At 35.5% G+C, this 19,045-nt stretch overlaps 1 protein-coding gene across 4 annotated transcripts in view; it reads left to right on the forward strand.

Annotated features, from left to right (window-relative positions):
- The window catches only part of Proc-R (Proctolin receptor), a 61,951-nt gene extending 48,329 nt beyond the window's left edge, over nt 1-13,622 (forward strand). For 3 of the 4 annotated variants that reach the window (XM_072528717.1, XM_072528715.1, XM_072528716.1), the window contains 3 exons: nt 1,225-1,378; nt 5,207-5,478; nt 13,333-13,622. In XM_072528717.1, the coding sequence (XP_072384818.1) occupies nt 1,225-1,378; nt 5,207-5,478; nt 13,333-13,419 (513 nt within the window). In that variant the 3' untranslated portion in view covers nt 13,420-13,622. Of the gene's footprint in view, nt 1-1,224; nt 1,379-5,206; nt 5,588-13,332 lie in introns of all 4 variants that reach the window. The other variant, XM_072528718.1, reaches the window with a different exon arrangement.
- Nucleotides 13,623-19,045: the final 5,423 nt, after the last annotated feature.

Raw genomic sequence — 19,045 nt, forward strand, 5'->3', positions numbered from 1 at the left:
TAGGTGTCAATATCGCAATAGTAAAAGAAAACCTCTTTTAAAACCAGTCAGTAATTTTTAAATAAAACTATTTATTATATACTAAATTCCAGGTATTTATATACAACCACTTTCAGTATTCTCGTTTTACCGGGTCATAAAGAAAGCTTGTCTTCTTGAATCAGTGAAGACATTACACTATTAAAAGAAAACCTTCTTTAAAACCAGTTAATAATTTTTAAATGAAACTATTAATTTACTAAGACTACATCTCTAACAAATTTGCTACTAGTAACTGTTCATTGTTAATAGAAAAAACAGGATTATATTTGCCAAGCAAGGGCTCAGAGATGTTTCCTTCGGTTTGCTTCATTCGTCTAAGTAAACAAGTTTTGGGTATTTTAAATCTCCTACATACCAGCTTCTCTGATACTGATATTCTCTTCTGAGAATTTTCTTTGACATTTCTCGCATCTGAAAAATCAATTAATAAAATCATTAAACTTCTGACAACAGGGTAATGGGAAATACTACGGGGTAACGTGGACTGTGGTTCTGTTTGCCCCTATGTCAATGGTCCCATTACCCCAAATGTAACTATATCGGCAAATCACTTACATTACGCCAGACAAAATGCATGCAATGATAAAAATTTAGGTTAGTTTTGTAGATTTTTCAATGTATAATATCATTGTACACTCAGATTTTCTCATTATTCTAGAAGCTTTTTTACAACATATAATATTTTGGTAAAAAATTTCAAAGGACTTATACCTTGAAAACTCGATTTTATTGTTCAATTGCACAACAACAAACAACAAGCATCTGTCATCGACATATAACTGAATTCGGTCTTTGCCAACCTACTATAATGTCAAACTGCACACGAAATTCAAAATATTAGTGTACGTAATAATGGTGCTCCTATTTACCCCGGTCGTCCACGCTGCCTTGGTCTCCCCTACCCATAATTACTATATATTACCATATCAGTTATTATAGAAGATATCAGGAGGAGTTGTTTGCAAAATAGGGAGGTGGGAGCAAGTTTCACATTTTGGAATTAGTTGCAAATATGCAGAGTCTTCCATATTTTTTTTAACTTACACCTGGAGCTTACACCCACCTCCCACTTTTGTAAACAACCCCATCTGCTACATTTACATTACTTTCAATTTAGTATAATATACATATAGTCGTTTTTTGTTATACAAATATAAATATACGTCTTTATATATTTTTTAGGAAAGTTCTTCATGGACAAACGAAAAGAGAATAACGATAATGCTGATCGGCATTGTATTTGCTTTTTTAATATGTCAAATTCCAACAGCTATACACATTATCTACTATCACTTTAATGAGCCAAAAAATAAGGTGCAAGTAAACATAAGACTGAGTAAGTAACAAAAAAATATAAATCCTACAAATATTAACAAAATAATTATTAAATATATTCAAAATTTATCAAATTGAATTAAATTTTAAAAATATTGTCAGGGACGGAAGGGTGCTAATTTAAAATGGTTAATTTCTTAGATTAGAAAGAGAGACAGTCTTTCCTCGTCTAAGGTTATTCCAGTAAGTGAATTTGATGAACCATCTAGCGCTCAGTAGCAAAAATATGGAATCAATAGTTATCCAATACATATAAATGTGGACAGCTATTTATACCGGGGCAACTTGCAAATGTTTCTAGAGTAGGTTTTATCTAGAACTACTTTTGTATCTCCAGATGACGGAGCGGTCGCTATTTTACTAAGATACTTAGTATTGAGTATAGAGGAGTATCAGAGTCGGTATGATAGTTTCAACGTCCATTGAAAGGTGAAGGAAATAGCTGGAAAGTTCCGAAAACGCAACAGCAGAAAAATAACAGATGATGAAGGCAATTTTGCCACAACCAAAGAAAAGAAAAAGAAACTGTGGAAAGAATACTTGGAGAAACTTTTCCACGACCTTAGAACAACACAAGAACCCACGACTGAAGAAAATTCAGGTCCCGAAATCCTACCAGAAGAAATAACGGCAGCCGTCAGACAAATGAAGGATGGAAAGGCACCGGGACTAGATGAAATTCCTTCAGAACTGTTGAAGCTATTAGATGCAGAACAAATAAAAATAATAACTAAAATATTTAATGAAATATACAAGGCTGGAAAAATACCAGTAAAGTGGCTCAAATCGAAGTTCGTACCATTGCCCAAAAAACCAGGAGCAAAAGTTTCTGAAGACTATAAGACCATAAGCCTAATGAACCATCTGCTGAAGCTGAAGATTTTTAAAAGTCATCCACAAAAGAATTTACCGGAAATGCCAGGAACAAACTGCGCCCAATCAGTTTGGATTTGAGAATGCTACTAGTACGAAGAAAGCTTTATTTAGCATACAGGTACCATTTCAGAAATGTAGAGATGTCAGCTGTGATGTTTTTGCATGCCTGATTGACTACAAGAAGGCTTTGGATAGAGTCAGGCATGAATAAATGATGGAAGTGCTGAAGAGGACAGGGATTGACGGAAGAGACCTAAAAATAATAGCTAACCTGTATTGGAATCAATCAGCGGTGCTCCGAATAGATTGAGAATATACTAGATCAGGTCAAAATCTTAAGCTGGCTGAGGGGTGCATCATTTCACCACTGATATTCAATCTGTACTAGGAGCACATTTTTGAAGAGGCTCTAAAAGATTAATAAATGGAGTCAAGCTCAATAACCTGCAGTATGCAGATGATACAATAGTGTTTTCCAATACCATAGAAGGGCTGCAAAACTTAATGAACAAAATAACGGAAACAAGTAGAACATATGGACTGGATATAAACACCAGCAATACCAAGCTAATGATCATAAGCAAGGAAACATAACTGGAGCAAATCTGTATGTGAACCAAATGAGAATTGAACGTGTCTCACAGTACAACTACTTGGAAACTATAATTAATGAGTCGTGGTACAATACCCAAGAGATTAGATGTCGCATCGGAACGGCAAAAAGTGCATTATTGACTATGAGCTCTATGTTCAAGAGCCATGAACTCACCCTAGAAACAAAAATAAGGCTCCTTAAATGTTACTTGTACTCAGTGCTTATGTACGAAGTAGAAAGAAGAAGTATTACGGACGATGAACACAACCACGGATTTGGTCAACTTGGGACATATATTGAGAAATCAAATCTTTACAAGGTAAAATTGAAGGAAAAAGGGTCCCAGGACAAAAAAGAATATCCTGCCTTGCTAACCTGAGAGCATGGTGTAGAAAGACCTCAACACAGCTATTCCGTATAGCAACCAACAAAGTCATCATAGCCAGAATAATCGACAACGTTCAATGGACAGGCACCCTAAGAAGAAGAACTAGTACTAGGTTATCAGTTTTTTTCACCTACACAGCTAAAAGAAGAGCAGAAACAACCAAAACAAGAAACATACCTGGAAAAAGGTTAAAAAATCATATAATGAAGAACAACAGAAAAGATACTGATAAACAGATCAAGAAGTATGGGTGCAATTTCGAAAGGAAAAACTAAATAGTCACGTTGGCAGAAAATAAATTAGTCTAAAATAACTCTTTAAGCAGAAGAAGAAGCATAGAAAGAGATGAAATGTTTATATTCCAATAGTACCAGAGAAAATGTTGAAGAAAAAATAGGAAAAGTAGAGAAAAACAAGAACATAAATGTTATCATCATCATCATTCTGGATTTACAACTCTACGTGAGTCTTCTCAAGAATTTCTCTTCAGTCGTCCCTATTCATTGCCTTTCTCCACCAAGCACGTATTCTCATATTTCTCATGTCTTCATCGATGTTATCAAGGAACCTTGTTCTGGGTCTTCCTCTTCTTCTCTGACCAATAGATCTATCAACTTTTTCAAGAGTTAGTTTTGTTAAATTTACCAAGAGATTTGGTATTCCTAGCTGTTTTATTGCTTTCAACATTTCATTTCTTCACAGTAGGCTGTTTTGTAGTCTATAATTATGTGATGAGTATCAATGCCATATTCCAGTGTTTTTTCCAAAATTTGTTTCAGAGTTGCAATCTGATGAATTGTCGATTTACTACCTCTAAAACCAGCCTGGTATTTTTTTTACTCATCAGTTCTACATATGGTGCCATACGGTGCCATATGGTGACTTAGTACTGTGGAAAATATTTTATACCCTGCATTTAAAAGCGTAATTCCTCTGTGGTTAGAGGATTCCAATATTCCAATCATTGGAGAGGGATTTATGTATCTATATTTCTGTTATAAGTTGCTGTACTGCCATTATCTTATCATGGCCACCTTCTTTATATAGTTCAGCTGGGAAATTATCTATGTAGGGTGAATTGTTTCTGGCTAGTTTTTTAACTGCATCTTTAACTTCAAGAATCGTTGGTAGTTCCTCTTTCCTCTTGTCTGTTTCCCTTACCTCATCTCTTTCGTCTTTCAGGTTTTCTTCTTCTTCTCTTTCTTCTTCCTCTATATTAAGTGCCTGGTTAAAGTATTCCACCCTTCAAAACAATACATCTTTCCTTGTTGTTAATAGGTCGCCATTATGACTTCTGCATTTTCTTGTGGTTGCCTTGAATTATTTTCTGTTGAGGTTCTCTATATGTTTAAGTTCCTTATCTAAGTGGTTTCGCTTTTTTATTCTGTGTATCCTCTTTTCTTCTCTTCTCTTTTTCTGGTAATTCTCCACAGTTGTTCTAGTTCTTCGGGTAAGCATCTTTCTGTAGGCTTCAGTTTTTTCTTTTGTTGTATTCTTGCATTCATTGTCAAACCAATGAGTATTACGGTGATAAATGTTATTTGAAAGCATTTGAAAGCAAAAATACCAAAAAATTAATTATATATCGTTTATAAAAATATTTCGAAGACCTCACTGTACCAACTTTTATGATCCAAGCCTCCATATAAGAAGACAGTACACCTACACCTAGTATTTCAAAAATTTAAGTCTGTTATTCTGAGACTGCAGTTGCTTAGCAAAGTTTTCATCTGGGGAACATTGCTCTTACCATTTATATTCGCATTTGGCACTTGTTCTATTGGCTTCTTCATTAGTTGAAAAAAAAAATAGTGTTAAGAAGAAGAAACTATCAGAAGATCTTATGTTAATCAAAATAAACATAAAAGGTTAAGAAATATTTTTAATCAGTTATTTTGTAGGTACTAAATTTTATGGAACTTATTTTGTTAGAATTCCCTTACAGCACGTTATCTAATCAAAATGTCCAGTTTTAGGTAATTTCTGCAACTTTATGGTGATGCTGATGGCTCCATGCAACTTCCTAATTTACTGCTTATTAAGTAAAAAATTCCGAACAACTTTCAAAAAGATCTTCTGGCAACGTTTCAGAGCAAAACAAATCGAAGCTGATACTATCCTTCGTTCTTCGACAAAAGGAAACGACACTTCGGCGAAAGAGAAAGGAAACAAATTTAACACTTACAAAGATGGTTTAATGAAAAAAATGACTTCCAAATACAGAACTCCAAGAAACTTGGAGGTAACTATCTATTACTTTAATAAGGGAAAGTACGTCAATACGTACACAGTATGTATGAAAGTTTGATGATGGCTTGTTTACTTCTCCTGACCGCCTAATATCATGATTGGTAATTGTTTTATTTTATAATTTGCTCAGAAATAAGCTTGTTGTGTCAGTTGTCATGAAGCTGGCTAGGCAAAATTGTAGTGGTACAGATTTAAAACACACCCTAATGTTTATAGTAAAGAACATGTTGTAATATTTCAATAGAAGTTTGAAAAAAATCTTGTTAATTTTATATTTTTATGATCGTATACTCATATGGACTGTATCGTAAGCGGAGCTGAGGTTGATCAGTACAAGTCTTGAAGCTTGTTTTTCTCTGAACCCACTTTTTTGGGTAACATTCTGGTTGACTATGTCTTCTTCTTTTTCTTCTTTTTCTTCCTCTTTGTAACATTGCAATTCTGCTTGTTTATTGGCGGATTAATACCTCTATGGAAGGTTGTTACTTACTGATACCTCTTCTGCCATTTGGTGACTTATCTCTTGCTATTTTGACGACACTCTCTTGCTATCTTGCTATTTATGTGGTTATTCTATTCTTTTTTTTTTTCTATTTTGTGTCCATTCATTTATGCACTGTACGTTACATGTTCTTCTAATGTCTTCACTTCTCTTTCGATCTCTCAGCGTATTTCCTGTAATTCTTCTCAGTACTCTCATCTCTGCCGTTTCCAGTAGCCTTTGCGGTGTGGCTGTGTCGGGTCTTGCTTCTGAGGCATATGTCATTATTGGTCTTACACTGGCTTTATAAATTCTTGACTTCATCTCAGTGTTAATGTGTCTGTTTCGCCATATAGTGTTATTAAGGCATCCTGGCAGGCTATTTGCTTTTTGTACTTGATCTCTCACTTCTTTGTCCAGGTCTCGATAGCTAGACAGTGTAATTCAAAGTTTTTTATTTCCATTACTTGTTCAATACTGATGCCATCAATTTGTATTTTACATCTGGTTGGTTCTTTGCTGACTACTATTGTTTTAGTTTTCTGAGTTCAGATTGTCATTTAAATTTTTTTGCTCTTATGGTAAATTTGTGGACCAGTTTTTGCAGACTATCTTCATCTTGGGCTATCAATATTGCGTCGTCTGCGTAACAGAGTATTTTTATTTCTTTGTTTCCCATTCTGTATCCTCTTTCTTTGTTAACACTTTTGATAATTTCATCTATGATCAAATTAAAGAGCATGGGGCTCAATGAATCCCCTTGTCTTAATCCGCTGCCTATTTCTATAAGTTCTGTAAGTTGTCCATCTATTCTGACTTCCATTTTGTTGTTTTGGTAGATGTTTTCGATAGTTTTTATAATATTTAAGGGAACTTCTCTATTATACACTAAATGGATTACATTTTTGAGTCTTACTCTGTCAAACACTTTCTTTAGGTCAATCAGACACAGAAATGCTGGTCTATTCTACTCTAGTTATTTCTCAGTAATTTGCTTTATAGCGAATATTGTATCTGTTCACGATTTTCCACTACAAAAACCCTGTCGACTATGTGTTCTATGCAATTTAGACTGAGTAATTCAATGATAATTGGAAGTAGGATTTAAAAACATTAGTATTTTATCTTGCCTTTAATATTTTTGGGACCTGCAGCTGTCCCGGCAATTATTAAGGAGCTCCTGAGTCAAGTTCTTGGCTACTGAGCCCAAGATTTTTACTTGTTTCTCACAGATATCATCCACATTTGCTGCCTGATATATTTCATTGCGAAAGGTGCCTAGAGACAATTTCTTCTAAATATTGTTGGTGTTACGCAGGAGAAGACAGTAATTATCATCGTAACGGTGTAGGATTAAGTAATGTCAATCACCTTAAGATGTTAAGAATAGCGACGTGGAATGTAAGAAGCCTCTTTGCAGCAGGTAAATTAACTAATGTAGCCCTTGAAATGGAAAACCTTAAAATTGATGTCCTAGGTATAAGTGATGTACAGTGGCCAGGATCAGGAAAATGCACGAATAATAGTGGAACACTTTATTATTCAGGCACCATCAGTTCAACTCATCGATACGGTGTCGCTGTCTTGGTATCAAAGAAAATCAGTAACTGTGTAACAAGCTTTACTCCCTTCTCTGATAGAATAATGGCACTACAACTTCAGTCAAATAAACAAATTATAAATATTATACAAGTATATGCTCCTACAGCTGATAAAGATGATGATGAAATTGAAAGTTTCTACTACGATCTGGAACAAATTCTTAAATCAATGAAGAAACATCACACTACAGTAGTAATGGGCGATTTTAATGCCAAAATTGGACATGGATGTGTGGACGGTTACGTGGGTGACTATGGATTAGGAGAACGAAACGAACGAGGAGACCGTATGGTACAATTTTGTCAAGCGGAGGAGTTAGTAGTTGCTAACACTCTTTTCAAGTTACCTAACAGACGACTGTACACATGGAAATCTCCGAGTGACACCAAAGGTAGAGTAGTCAGAAATCAAATCGACTTTGTCCTTGTTAGACAAAGATTCCGCAACTCTATACTCTCAGCTAAAACCTACCCAGGAGCAGATATAGGCTCGGATCACAATCCTGTAGTAGTCACATTAAGAATAAAACTAAAGATCATTCAAAAACACATACAGAAACAAATTGACGTGAGAAGACTGAGTGAACAACATATAAAAGAGAAAACAATAGTGAACATCAAAGAAAATTTACAAAATATAGAGAAACTGAATAGAAATACTGATAACATAGACCAAAAATGGGAGAATATTAAACATGCCGTAATGCTGGCAGGGAGAGAAAATTTAACACCGAAAGAAAGGAAACATAAAGAATGGATGAATGAGGAAATACTACAGTTGATGTGTGAAAGAAGGGTACACAAAACAAATAATCCGATAAGATACAAAGAAACAGATAAACTGATAAAAAAGAAAATAAGAGAAGCTAGAGAAAGATGGCTAAGTGAGCAATGCCAGGAGTTGGAACAACTGGAGCGCAAATATGACTTTTTTAATGTACACAAAAAGATTAAAGAAATGACAGTAAGGAGAAGAACAACACAGACAGGACAGATCAAAGATACAGATGGTTTACTCATAACAGATTTACAACAAAAAATGAATCGATGGACAGAATACATATCACAACTTTTTGATGACAAAGATAGACAAGAAATCTCAAACGAACATACAGATGATACAGGGCCTGATATAATCAGAGAAGAAATAGATTATGCAATCAAACAAGCGAAAAGTGGTAAGGCCCCCGGTCCTGATGAAATTCCCGTAGAACTGCTCAAACTTATGGACGATGAATCTATTAAAATACTCCTAGATCTATTTAACACAATATATAGAACTGGAATAATACCTAGGGAATGGCTCCGTTCGACCTTTATACTACTGCCAAAAAAGGCAAATACAAGGGAATGCAGCGAATATCGTACGATAGCTTTGATGAGTCATGCTCTAAAACTGTTCCTGAAAATAATCCATAATAGGATCTATAGGAAATTAGACGTAGACATCAGTAACACTCAGATGGGATTTAGAAAAGGGCTGGGTACAAGGGAGGCTCTGTTTGCAATGAACGTTCTCTCACAGAGATGCTTAGACATGAACCAAGAAATTTACACCTGCTTTATTGATTTCGAAAAGGCCTTTGACAAAGTACAACATGAACCACTAAGACAAATTCTAATAAAGAAAAATATAGACAGCCGAGATATTCGAATTATATGCAACCTATATTGGAATCAAACAGCAAATGTGAAGGTTGAGGGTAGGCTAACAGAAGAAATTCAAATCCGTCGAGGAGTCCGGCAGGGATGCATCTTGTCGCCACTTTTATTTAATCTGTATAGTGAAGCTATTTGTGAACAAGCACTCGAGGAAGAAGATCTTGGTCTGATAATAAATGGTGAGACGATCAACAATATAAGGTATGCTGACGATACGGTTCTCCTAACGGGAACGCTAGTAGAACTACAACATCTCGTTCAAAGTCTCAATATATACTGTAACAGTTACGGCTTGAAAATTAATTTGAAAAAAACTAAATTTATGGTAATCACGAAATCAAAGAACATCAGAGCTAATCTTGTAATAGACAATACAACGATTGAGCGTGTGTCCTGTTATAAATATCTAGGTGCTTGGATCACAGACGATACTGATCAAACAAAAGAGATTAGATGTAGAATAGAAATCGCTAGATCAGTCTTTAATAGAATGCGCAAACTCTTTTGCAATCGTGATATCAATATAAAGTTACGAATACGAATGCTGCGGTGTTATGTCTTTTCTACCCTGTTGTATGGAGTAGAGGCTTGGACACTAAAACAGTTGACCACAAAAAACATCGAAGCTTTCGAGATGTGGTGCTATAGGCGCATTCTCAGAATATCATGGATGGACCGCGTCACTAACACGCAAGTACTCCAAACTTTAGACAAAAGATGCGAAATTCTAAATGAGATAAAAACTAGAAAGATGGAATACTTGGGGCACATTGTGAGAGGTGAAAAGTACGAACTTTTAAGAAATATCATGCAGGGCAAAATTAAGGGCAAAAGAAGTGTGGGAAGAAGAAAAATATCGTGGCTTCGTAATCTACGTGAATGGTTCGGGTGTAGTTCGATTGAACTTTTTAGGCGCGCTGCTAACAAAGTCGCAGTGGCCATGATGATTTCCAATCTCCGCTAGGAGTGGCACGAGAAGAAGAAGGTGTAGGATTCATAGTCTCAAAGGGGTTAGCAAATGGTCAGGGCGATATGCCAGGTATCTGAAGAGTCATAATGATTTAGTTGAACGCGAAACCCAGAAATATAAATTTAATACAAGTGTATGCACCGACAGCAGAAAGTGAACTAGAAGAACTTGAAAAGTTCTACGCCGTTGTAAAGACTGTTACTGACCAACTCAAGACTAGAGATCTGACCATTCTGATGGGTGACCTTAATGCTAAGATAGGAAAAGGCAGACAGAAACATTATTGGATGTTATGGACTGGGCGATAGAAATGAAAGAGGAGATTATTTCGCAGATTGTTATACATGGAAATCTCCAGCAGACACTCCCCGTAATATCGTCAGAAACCAAATTGACTACATAACTATCAGTGAGCGTTACAGAAATGCAGTAAAGTCTGTAAAAACTTTTCCTGGTGCCGATGTTCCATCTGATCACAATCTGTTGTTAGCCAAAATAAAATTAAAACTTAAACGGATAAAGCAACAACGATCCTATAACAAACTGGATATTTAATTTTATTAGAAACAATAGCCAGATGATTGCAAACAATTTAGAGAGCAATTTTGAGAATTATGAACAACAAGAATCCATCGAGGATCATTGGAACCAAATTAAAACGATTATAAGCAACTCAACTACAAACTCAAAAGAGAGCAGTCAAAAAAAGCAACAGTGGATGAACGATGAGATTTTGAATTTGATGGAAAAAAAACGCATTTTTAAGAACCAAAACGTCGAAATGTATAAAGAAATTAATAAAGAGATAAGGAACAAAATAAAAGCTGCAAAACAAACATACTTCGAAAACAAATGTTTAGAAATTGAAGAATTACAGGGAAAACATGATTTATTTAATCTTCTTCTTTAGATGCAAATCCACTAATGGATGTTAGCGATCACATTTTCCATTAATTCTCTATTTCTTGCAATATGTATCAGAGATTGTATGTCGTTAATCCCTGTCCATTGCCTTATGTTTCGGAGCCAGGACATTTTCTTGCGTCCCATTCCTCTCTTGCCTTCAATTTTACCCTCGATTATAAGTTGGAGGAACTGGTATTTTTCATTTCGCATGATGTGACCTAGATACGCCGTTTTCCTTTTCTTGATGGTTTCGAAAAGTTGGCGTTCTTGGTTTATTCTTTTAAGGACATCTATGTTTTTGATTTTCGCTGTCCATGGTATTTTTAGGATACGGCGATAGAGCCACATTTCGAAAGCTTCTAATCTGTTTATATCCCTCGTTTTGAGTGTCCAGCCCTCTACGCCATATAGCAGCACTGACCACACGTAGCACTTAGTAAACCTTAGTCTCAGTTGAAGATCGAACTCTGAACAAGTCAGTACCTTCTTGAATTTTACGAAAGCTTGTCGAGCTTGCTCAATGCGACATTTTACTTCCCTGTCCGATGCCCAGTCTTCAAAAAGCCACGATCCCAGGTATTTAAATTTACTCACTCTTTCAATGGACTTAGTATTCAGTGTTATGGTGGAGTTTTCAAGTGCATCCAAGTTTCTGGAGATGATCATAAATTTGGTTTTTTTGGTATTATCTCTAATCCCATTCGCTTACTGTATTCTCCGATTTATTTAATATGTATAAAAAAATAAAAGAACTGATAGGTAAGAACAAAAAACAGGCAAATATCATCGTTGATAGAGACGGAAAACTGATTATCACTAATTTGCATAAAATAGACAGATGGAAAGAGTATATTGAGGAACTGTTTAGTGATGAAAGGCCCAAGCTTGAAATTAATGAAGTAGTTACAGGACCTGACATAACTATGGACGAAATTGAACAAGCAATACGATTAGCAAAGACCCGAAAAGCGACGGGACCAGATGAAAGACCGAGTGAAATAATAAAGCTCTTCGAAAGTTCAGGTAAAATATCTCTCCTTCATCTGTTTAATAAAATGTATGAAACTGGCTATATACCAACGTATTGGCGGCTGTCGACTTTTGTGACGATACCTAAAAAAGCAAATGCAAAAAGATGTAGTGACTACCGAACCATCAGCTTGATGAGTCTTGTTTTAAAGATATTTCTACGAATTTTGCACTCTAGGATGTACCAAAAAATAGAACAACAACTTGGTGACACACAGTTTGGATTCCGCAATAACCTTGGAACAAGAGAAGCACTATTTAGTATTCAGGTGATGGTACAGAGATGCAGAGATGTCGGACATCCAGTTTATATGTGTTTTATTGACTTTGAGAAGGCCTTTGATCGAGTAAAACATACTGAAATGATAGCCATTATTCAGCAGGTAGGTATTGATGATAAACACCTACGCATTATTACTAATCTTTACTGGCATCAAAGTGCAAACATCAGGATTGGCCGGGACAATTCTGAAGAGCTTCAAATACGAAGAGGAGTAAGGCAGGGCTGCATTTTGTCCCCGTTACTATTTAACATCTATTCTGAGTTCGTTTTCAATAAAGCAGTGGATAATGTTCAATGTGGTATAAAAATGAATGGCGTCAATATTAATAATTTGAGATATGCGGATGACACAGTGTTAATTACAAGCAATTACAAAGAACTTCAACATCGAATTATTAGGATTACCACAAGTGTGATGAATATGGCCACTAAAGAACATTGAGAGTAAACTTAAACGATTTTATCACTGATGATGATGATGTCGATGTGAACTAACAAATTTATTAAACCCATTAGATTCTTTATGTAACAAAGATTTAAATCGTAAATGGAAGACTTGGTATAGAGTATATTTCTGAGTTCTTAAGACGCAGACCTCTTACTTAGACATATCTGGCGCCGCAACCTTTTTAAGCCACCTATGGTTTGCTTAGAGTCACCCCAGAGTCTGAGCCTATCTTACTGTTTGGAACATCCAGTCTCTGAATAAAACAGTCTTATAGAAAGCCAAAAGCTTCCTTAAATGTTTCTTCTTCACCTGATTCGACTAGATGAAAAGCTACAAGCCATTACTACATTACTATTATTATTTTAGTGTAGATCCGCTTAAGCCAAGTGCATGCATGCATGAACTAGATCCGTACTATTTTCAACCAAGTGATTTTTACGTAATTTACCTTGTTGTTATTTTCCAGACACATAGTTTGACTAGTATGCCTCGGTCCAAACCAGCGGTGATGCGGCCAATTGGAAAGGCGAAATCCTGTGATTTAAATGTGTAAAAAACTTTGTAGTCTTATGATCTAATTATGTATTTTATTGGTTTATGTTTACTGTTAGAAGTTTACAAGTTATTCCTTTAATTGTAAAGTAATGTTTAGTGTAACATTTAAATATATTGTAGCGCTATATTAAAAATATGAGTTATGTTAATAAATATGTCATTATTCCTGTAAAATTTTCTAGTTCCACTTAAAATAAATATTCGAGGTTTTATTTTTTTCTTTCGTCCTCTTACTTGTAATTTGGGAAGATGGAGACCACAGCATGTAAGCTTATAAAATATTTTTTTTTATTTACAAATATTCTCATTTTCCTATGCATTTAGCAGACTACGTTCAACAGTTGTAATTTGTGCTTCTGGTAGATGCATAGGGGAAGGGTGGGCAAGTCGACATACTCGAAGGTAAAATCGATTTATTTTGAAAAATGTATAAGGTATCATGAATTAAAAAGCGCCATAATACAAACAGAACATTCTTTTTTAATATTTATCCAGTGAAAAACAAAAACAGAACTCCATTTTAAAACTGTAAATGTAAAACAAAAAAGAGTCAAAATGTCATCTTGCCCTACCCTAGAGGGCAAGACGGCATATAGTGAGTGCTTTTGTCCCATTTTTCTACAGTTACGGCATTTAAATTAAAACGGTTGATTAGCTGTTTATTTCCTACAAATGTAACATCAGGATTTATATGATAATTTTTGTGTTGCCGGACCTCTAGTTTTATTTTGGCAGAAATAATATCAATTGCTGTGGTAACCGCTTGATATGCTTCAGGCATTGCAGAGAGTAACTGTGATACAACTTCACTATCTTGTATCTGACCTCCTGCTTAAGTTCCCAAATAGTTTGACTAACTTCTAAGAAAAATATATTTAATACCCTGTTGACCTATTTTTCAATGACCTTAGTTTCTGTTGTAGTTGAGCCTGTGTCCAAATTCCTTTCTTTTGATATGTATTTTCTATTGTGCCTATAATTTCTTTTGCAGGTAAGTAGATATATAAAGAGTGATCCCGGGACCCATCCCTATCACAGTACGAGAGATCACAACCACAGGAGAGATCCCGTTCAACGTGGTCTGGAGTTGCCAGAGAGATTCCAACCACCAGTGTCCTGGAATTGTCAGAGCGATCCCGACCAACGTGGTCTGGAATTGTCAGAGAGATCCCGACCACATCCTTAACGCAGTGTCTTGGAATTGTCAGAGATCCCGGACACATCCTTATCGCAGTATCCTGGAACTGTTAAGGGATTTTAGATCAACGTGATCTGGAATTGCCAGAGGCTATTTTATGCCAACGTAATATGACATACGTATTCATTGGCCCCATCGTGGTCCAAAATCGGCATAACGCCCCCCTCCCCACACCCGTCTTCATGGAGCCAAATACAGTACCTTCGATGTACGTGGCAACGTCCACTGATGAACATAGACCTGCTGTGCTTGCCGCTAGACATAGACCTCCAGTAATTAGCAAAGGACATAATCTTCGCTGCTATTGGGATGATTTTGACGTTGAAGGAGCCGCATGCCATTGTAGCAACGTCCACTGATAGACATCGTGCTACGCTCAACGCTAGACATGTAATAGCAATATATTTATTGATTTGAAAACGCAATGTATGTACCATTAGACATTTGAAACACATGCGCAGGCCTAGGTGCATAATCAGAGTTTCAATCCAGCGACTTTGACCACGCGGCTAACCTAACCTGTAAATAAACAAAGAGACCATATACGTAACATAAATCTAAATCTAAATCTAGAACGGTTGTGTCACGTATACTACGTTTATACAGCCGGTATTTATGGTTGAAAATATCATCACATTGAAAAAATATGGTTGTGTCATATCTAATTTAACCATTTCCAGTATACGGTCATGCAACATCTCGGAATAGTACAACTAAGACACCAGTTTGTCCTACTAAAGGACAAAAATACGTTGACAAATATAAACGTTTTATTATAACCTGGTTATAATAAAACTGAAATGAACTAATCTGTCATTCACAGGTAGTGCTAACCCTTAACACTAAAAAGATCTAATATAGAATTGAAATACCAATAGCCATCAATTCTAATACTCCTTTCGTTTACTAAAAACAAGTCGAGAAATGCACACCAGTCACAGAAATTCCCTAACGATAATAAGGATGATTAAGAGAGTCAAAACTTAGGCCGGAGAATGTTGCGGTCCTTCTATCTCTCTCCCCCTTCTCTTCGCGTCAAAATTAATAATACCTAAGAGCTCACCAGACCAAATAATTGCTTTTGTTAAATAGGTTTCCAACATCATGCATATTATTTATAACTCTTTCAAGATATTTGCATAATAGCGCATACGCATCACACTCCAATCCACAGGAAGTTGGTCGTTTCCTGTCTCTTTTCTTCCGTTTTCCGAAATTAAATAAAATAAAGGTCGTAATCTAAAATTTATAGTTCATGGGTCTTATTATAGAGCTTTTCCTTACAATTGTTTTGTGTACATAAGGTGCACAAGATGTGAAATAATATTAAAGCGTGTGCATATTTTATTACTGGTTCGCAATAAATCGACTTCAGAATTAGAAACTATTTTTGGATCAATAAAACAGATTTTTAATAAAACAATACTGTGTGCGAATTAATGGAATCATAGGCTGTTTTAATGAAAAACAGTTTATTTAGAAAAAATTATATTTTGACAAAACTATAAAGGTAGTCATTTAGTAGGAAATATGTCTCCCTTTGGCTGCAATTACTGGTTTTACCCGTTTTGGCATAGATTCTACGAGCTTCTGACAGTTCCCAGATATTCTTTTATCTCGAAAATAAACCCGAATGACCGCTTCTATCATCATTTTTATTTTTTTAGTACGGTCCATTTTGCGCAGTCTAGCTTTGCAAATGGCCCATAAATTTTCAATAGGGATGAGATCTGGCGAATTTCCGGGCCAATCTACAACATTAGTCTTCTTATTTTTGAAAAATTCCATTATTTGCTTTGACTTGTGACAGGGAGCAGAGTCCTGTTAAAAAATCGTTCCTTCTTGGGGCTGATATTTTTGAAGTTCTGCGTCCAAACGCTGTTCCAACATGGATTTGTATTTTTGGCTGTTCATCGTGCCTTCGATTGGTATCAAAGATCCAACCCCCATGTATGAAAAATATTTTGTTGACTGGATGTTTTACGCCGTGATCAATATGAGATGGTGTAAGGTTTTCATTGTCAGATTTCCTGACGACTTTTGACCGCTGTCCTTGAACTATAAAGTGAGTTTCGTCTGTAAATAGGACTTTTCTCCAGTCTTCTACAGTCCAGTTAGAGTATTATTTGACCCACAATAGCCTTTGTTTCCTCATTCGTTCAGTTAGAAGCTGTTTTTCTGTGGACGCATTGCCCTTCTACCATTCTCCAAAAGTCTTTTCCTAATAGTTGAGTCATGAATCACTACACCTGATGCTGCTATATCTTGTTGCAACTATTGGCTTCTTTTTCTTGGGTCCAATTTGCTGTTTCAAAGTAAAAAATATTTCGTCTGCAGGTATTGTTTTTCTCTTACTTCCGCATTTTCTAACCTTTTCACATCCATTGATCCCGTTTCTCGTTTACGCTTCAACATCTTGCTTAGACAGCAAAGAGAAAGTACGTCTAAAGCAGCGTCGGTAAATCAGGTAACAAAAACAAACAGCAGAGTCGACTACGTGTCTGCAACGACAAGAGAGAACATTTACTGTAGGAAGCACTTTATGAAGATAGATGGATAATGGTGAATTGAAGTAACACTTAGCGCCGTTTGATGAACACAACCGTATACAACAAGAACCACAACGAAAATGAATTCGATTTTTGATATTTAGACCAACTAGGGATAAAAAAGAGGGGAAGTACGTGCTGGAGAGTGCCGGTAATGAGAGAAAATGGTACTTTAGAGATGGTTTGGAGAAAAAGATAATCAGAGAAAGGAATACATACTGTGAGATATTTCGTTGTTGCGAGCAGGCGTGACAAATCGGCGTTGCTTAAGGGTTAGGGTAACAGCACAAAAAGCGGTGATAACGTAGGTAAATTATGCGCACAATATGATGTGACACTTTGTAGTAGAAGATGGCCTCTGGTTGTTTTGTAGAACCTTTTAAATGTTACAGCAATAAATTCTTTTGTTTTTTACAATTGTAACATACCAAATTCCACAAAGATCCGACGAGAAGTTTTTACAAATTTAGCATTTAGCCTTATGTACAACCACCACAAGAATCGAAGCCAAAAATGTCTATACAGGGATGAGTGCCTTAAGAACCGGCAAAATAACGCAAAAGATAGAAAACATAATACGGTGTGAAATAAAAAGAGATGCAAGTAGTAGAGGTGAGAAATTATCGATATAAACCTATAATTTACTTTACATTACATTAGATCTATCGAAAGTTTCCCACCTTTAGACGTTAGCTTATGAGCTGGGTGACTTTAGTCATAGTAATACGTATCACGTAATGTAAGTAAAAACAGTTCAAGTACGAGTATGTTTTTATCCAAAATTAAAGTATTGATCAATAATAAACTGTGATTTGAGACGTCGCATACACTCTGCTCAATACAGAATTATCATAGCTTGTTATTCTGTATTTATCAAATTACTACTGTTTACTTACATTTGCTTTATTGCCTTCAATCAGTTTTTACTTTATGCGAAATTTAAAAAATGTTAATGTTCGACGTCATACTTGTAATATTATGACTGAAGTCAACTAGCTCATAAGCTAACGTCTAAAGGTGGGAAACTATCGATAGTCCTAATGTAATGTAATGTAAATTAGAGGTTTCTATCGATAATTTCCCACCTCTACTACTTTCATCTCTTTTTATTCACAACGTATTATGTTTTCTATCTTTTGCGTTATTTTGCCGGTTCTTAAGGCACTCATCACTGTATACCCAAGACAATAAGGATTCGACTGAAGGAGATCTGTTATTTGGATGAAGATGGCGTGCCAGTTCAAAGAACTCCGGGGGCAATTGGGAGGTGTGGAGACTGTGGATTTAAATAGAATAAAAACGAAATAGTTTTGTTCGATTGTAAATCCAATTTGCAATGACTGTAACAATAATCCGGCTTAATTTTAATACGTTTTTTGCCATCTCTTATATTTATTTGTAATAAGTCTTACCGAATTAGTGAAATGTTTTATTTTTGTTTAAGATCATTCTTGAAGACTGATATGTCATGTTCTTATTTTAAATTAATTGTAATTTGTTTAGTAAAAAATAGAATAAGTCAAACTATTACAAAAATTGTGGACTATTTTTTGTGCTACGTAAATAAACATTTTAAATATACAAAATATGTAAATAATATAAGAAAAACTACAAACAATAGATTGTTTTATTGAAATTTAAACAAAATGCATCCAGAGGACTACTGGTCATTTTATGAACGGTGTAGTAGACCGTGTGCGACTACTGATACACAAAATGTTACGTTCAGCTAGCCCAAACAATCCTAAAGAAACTCCACTTTGTCCTTTGCTAACTTTGGCTTAGAAATCGTCCATTATTATAATCGTTACTTCCACATTTTAGAGTTTGCTTTTTCTGAATGGTTGTATGATAGTAATACCTACGGAATACCTAAC

The sequence above is a fragment of the Diabrotica undecimpunctata genome, chromosome 4 (genome assembly GCF_040954645.1).
Source record: "Diabrotica undecimpunctata isolate CICGRU chromosome 4, icDiaUnde3, whole genome shotgun sequence".
In the NCBI taxonomy this organism is placed as follows: Eukaryota; Metazoa; Arthropoda; class Insecta; order Coleoptera; family Chrysomelidae; genus Diabrotica; species Diabrotica undecimpunctata.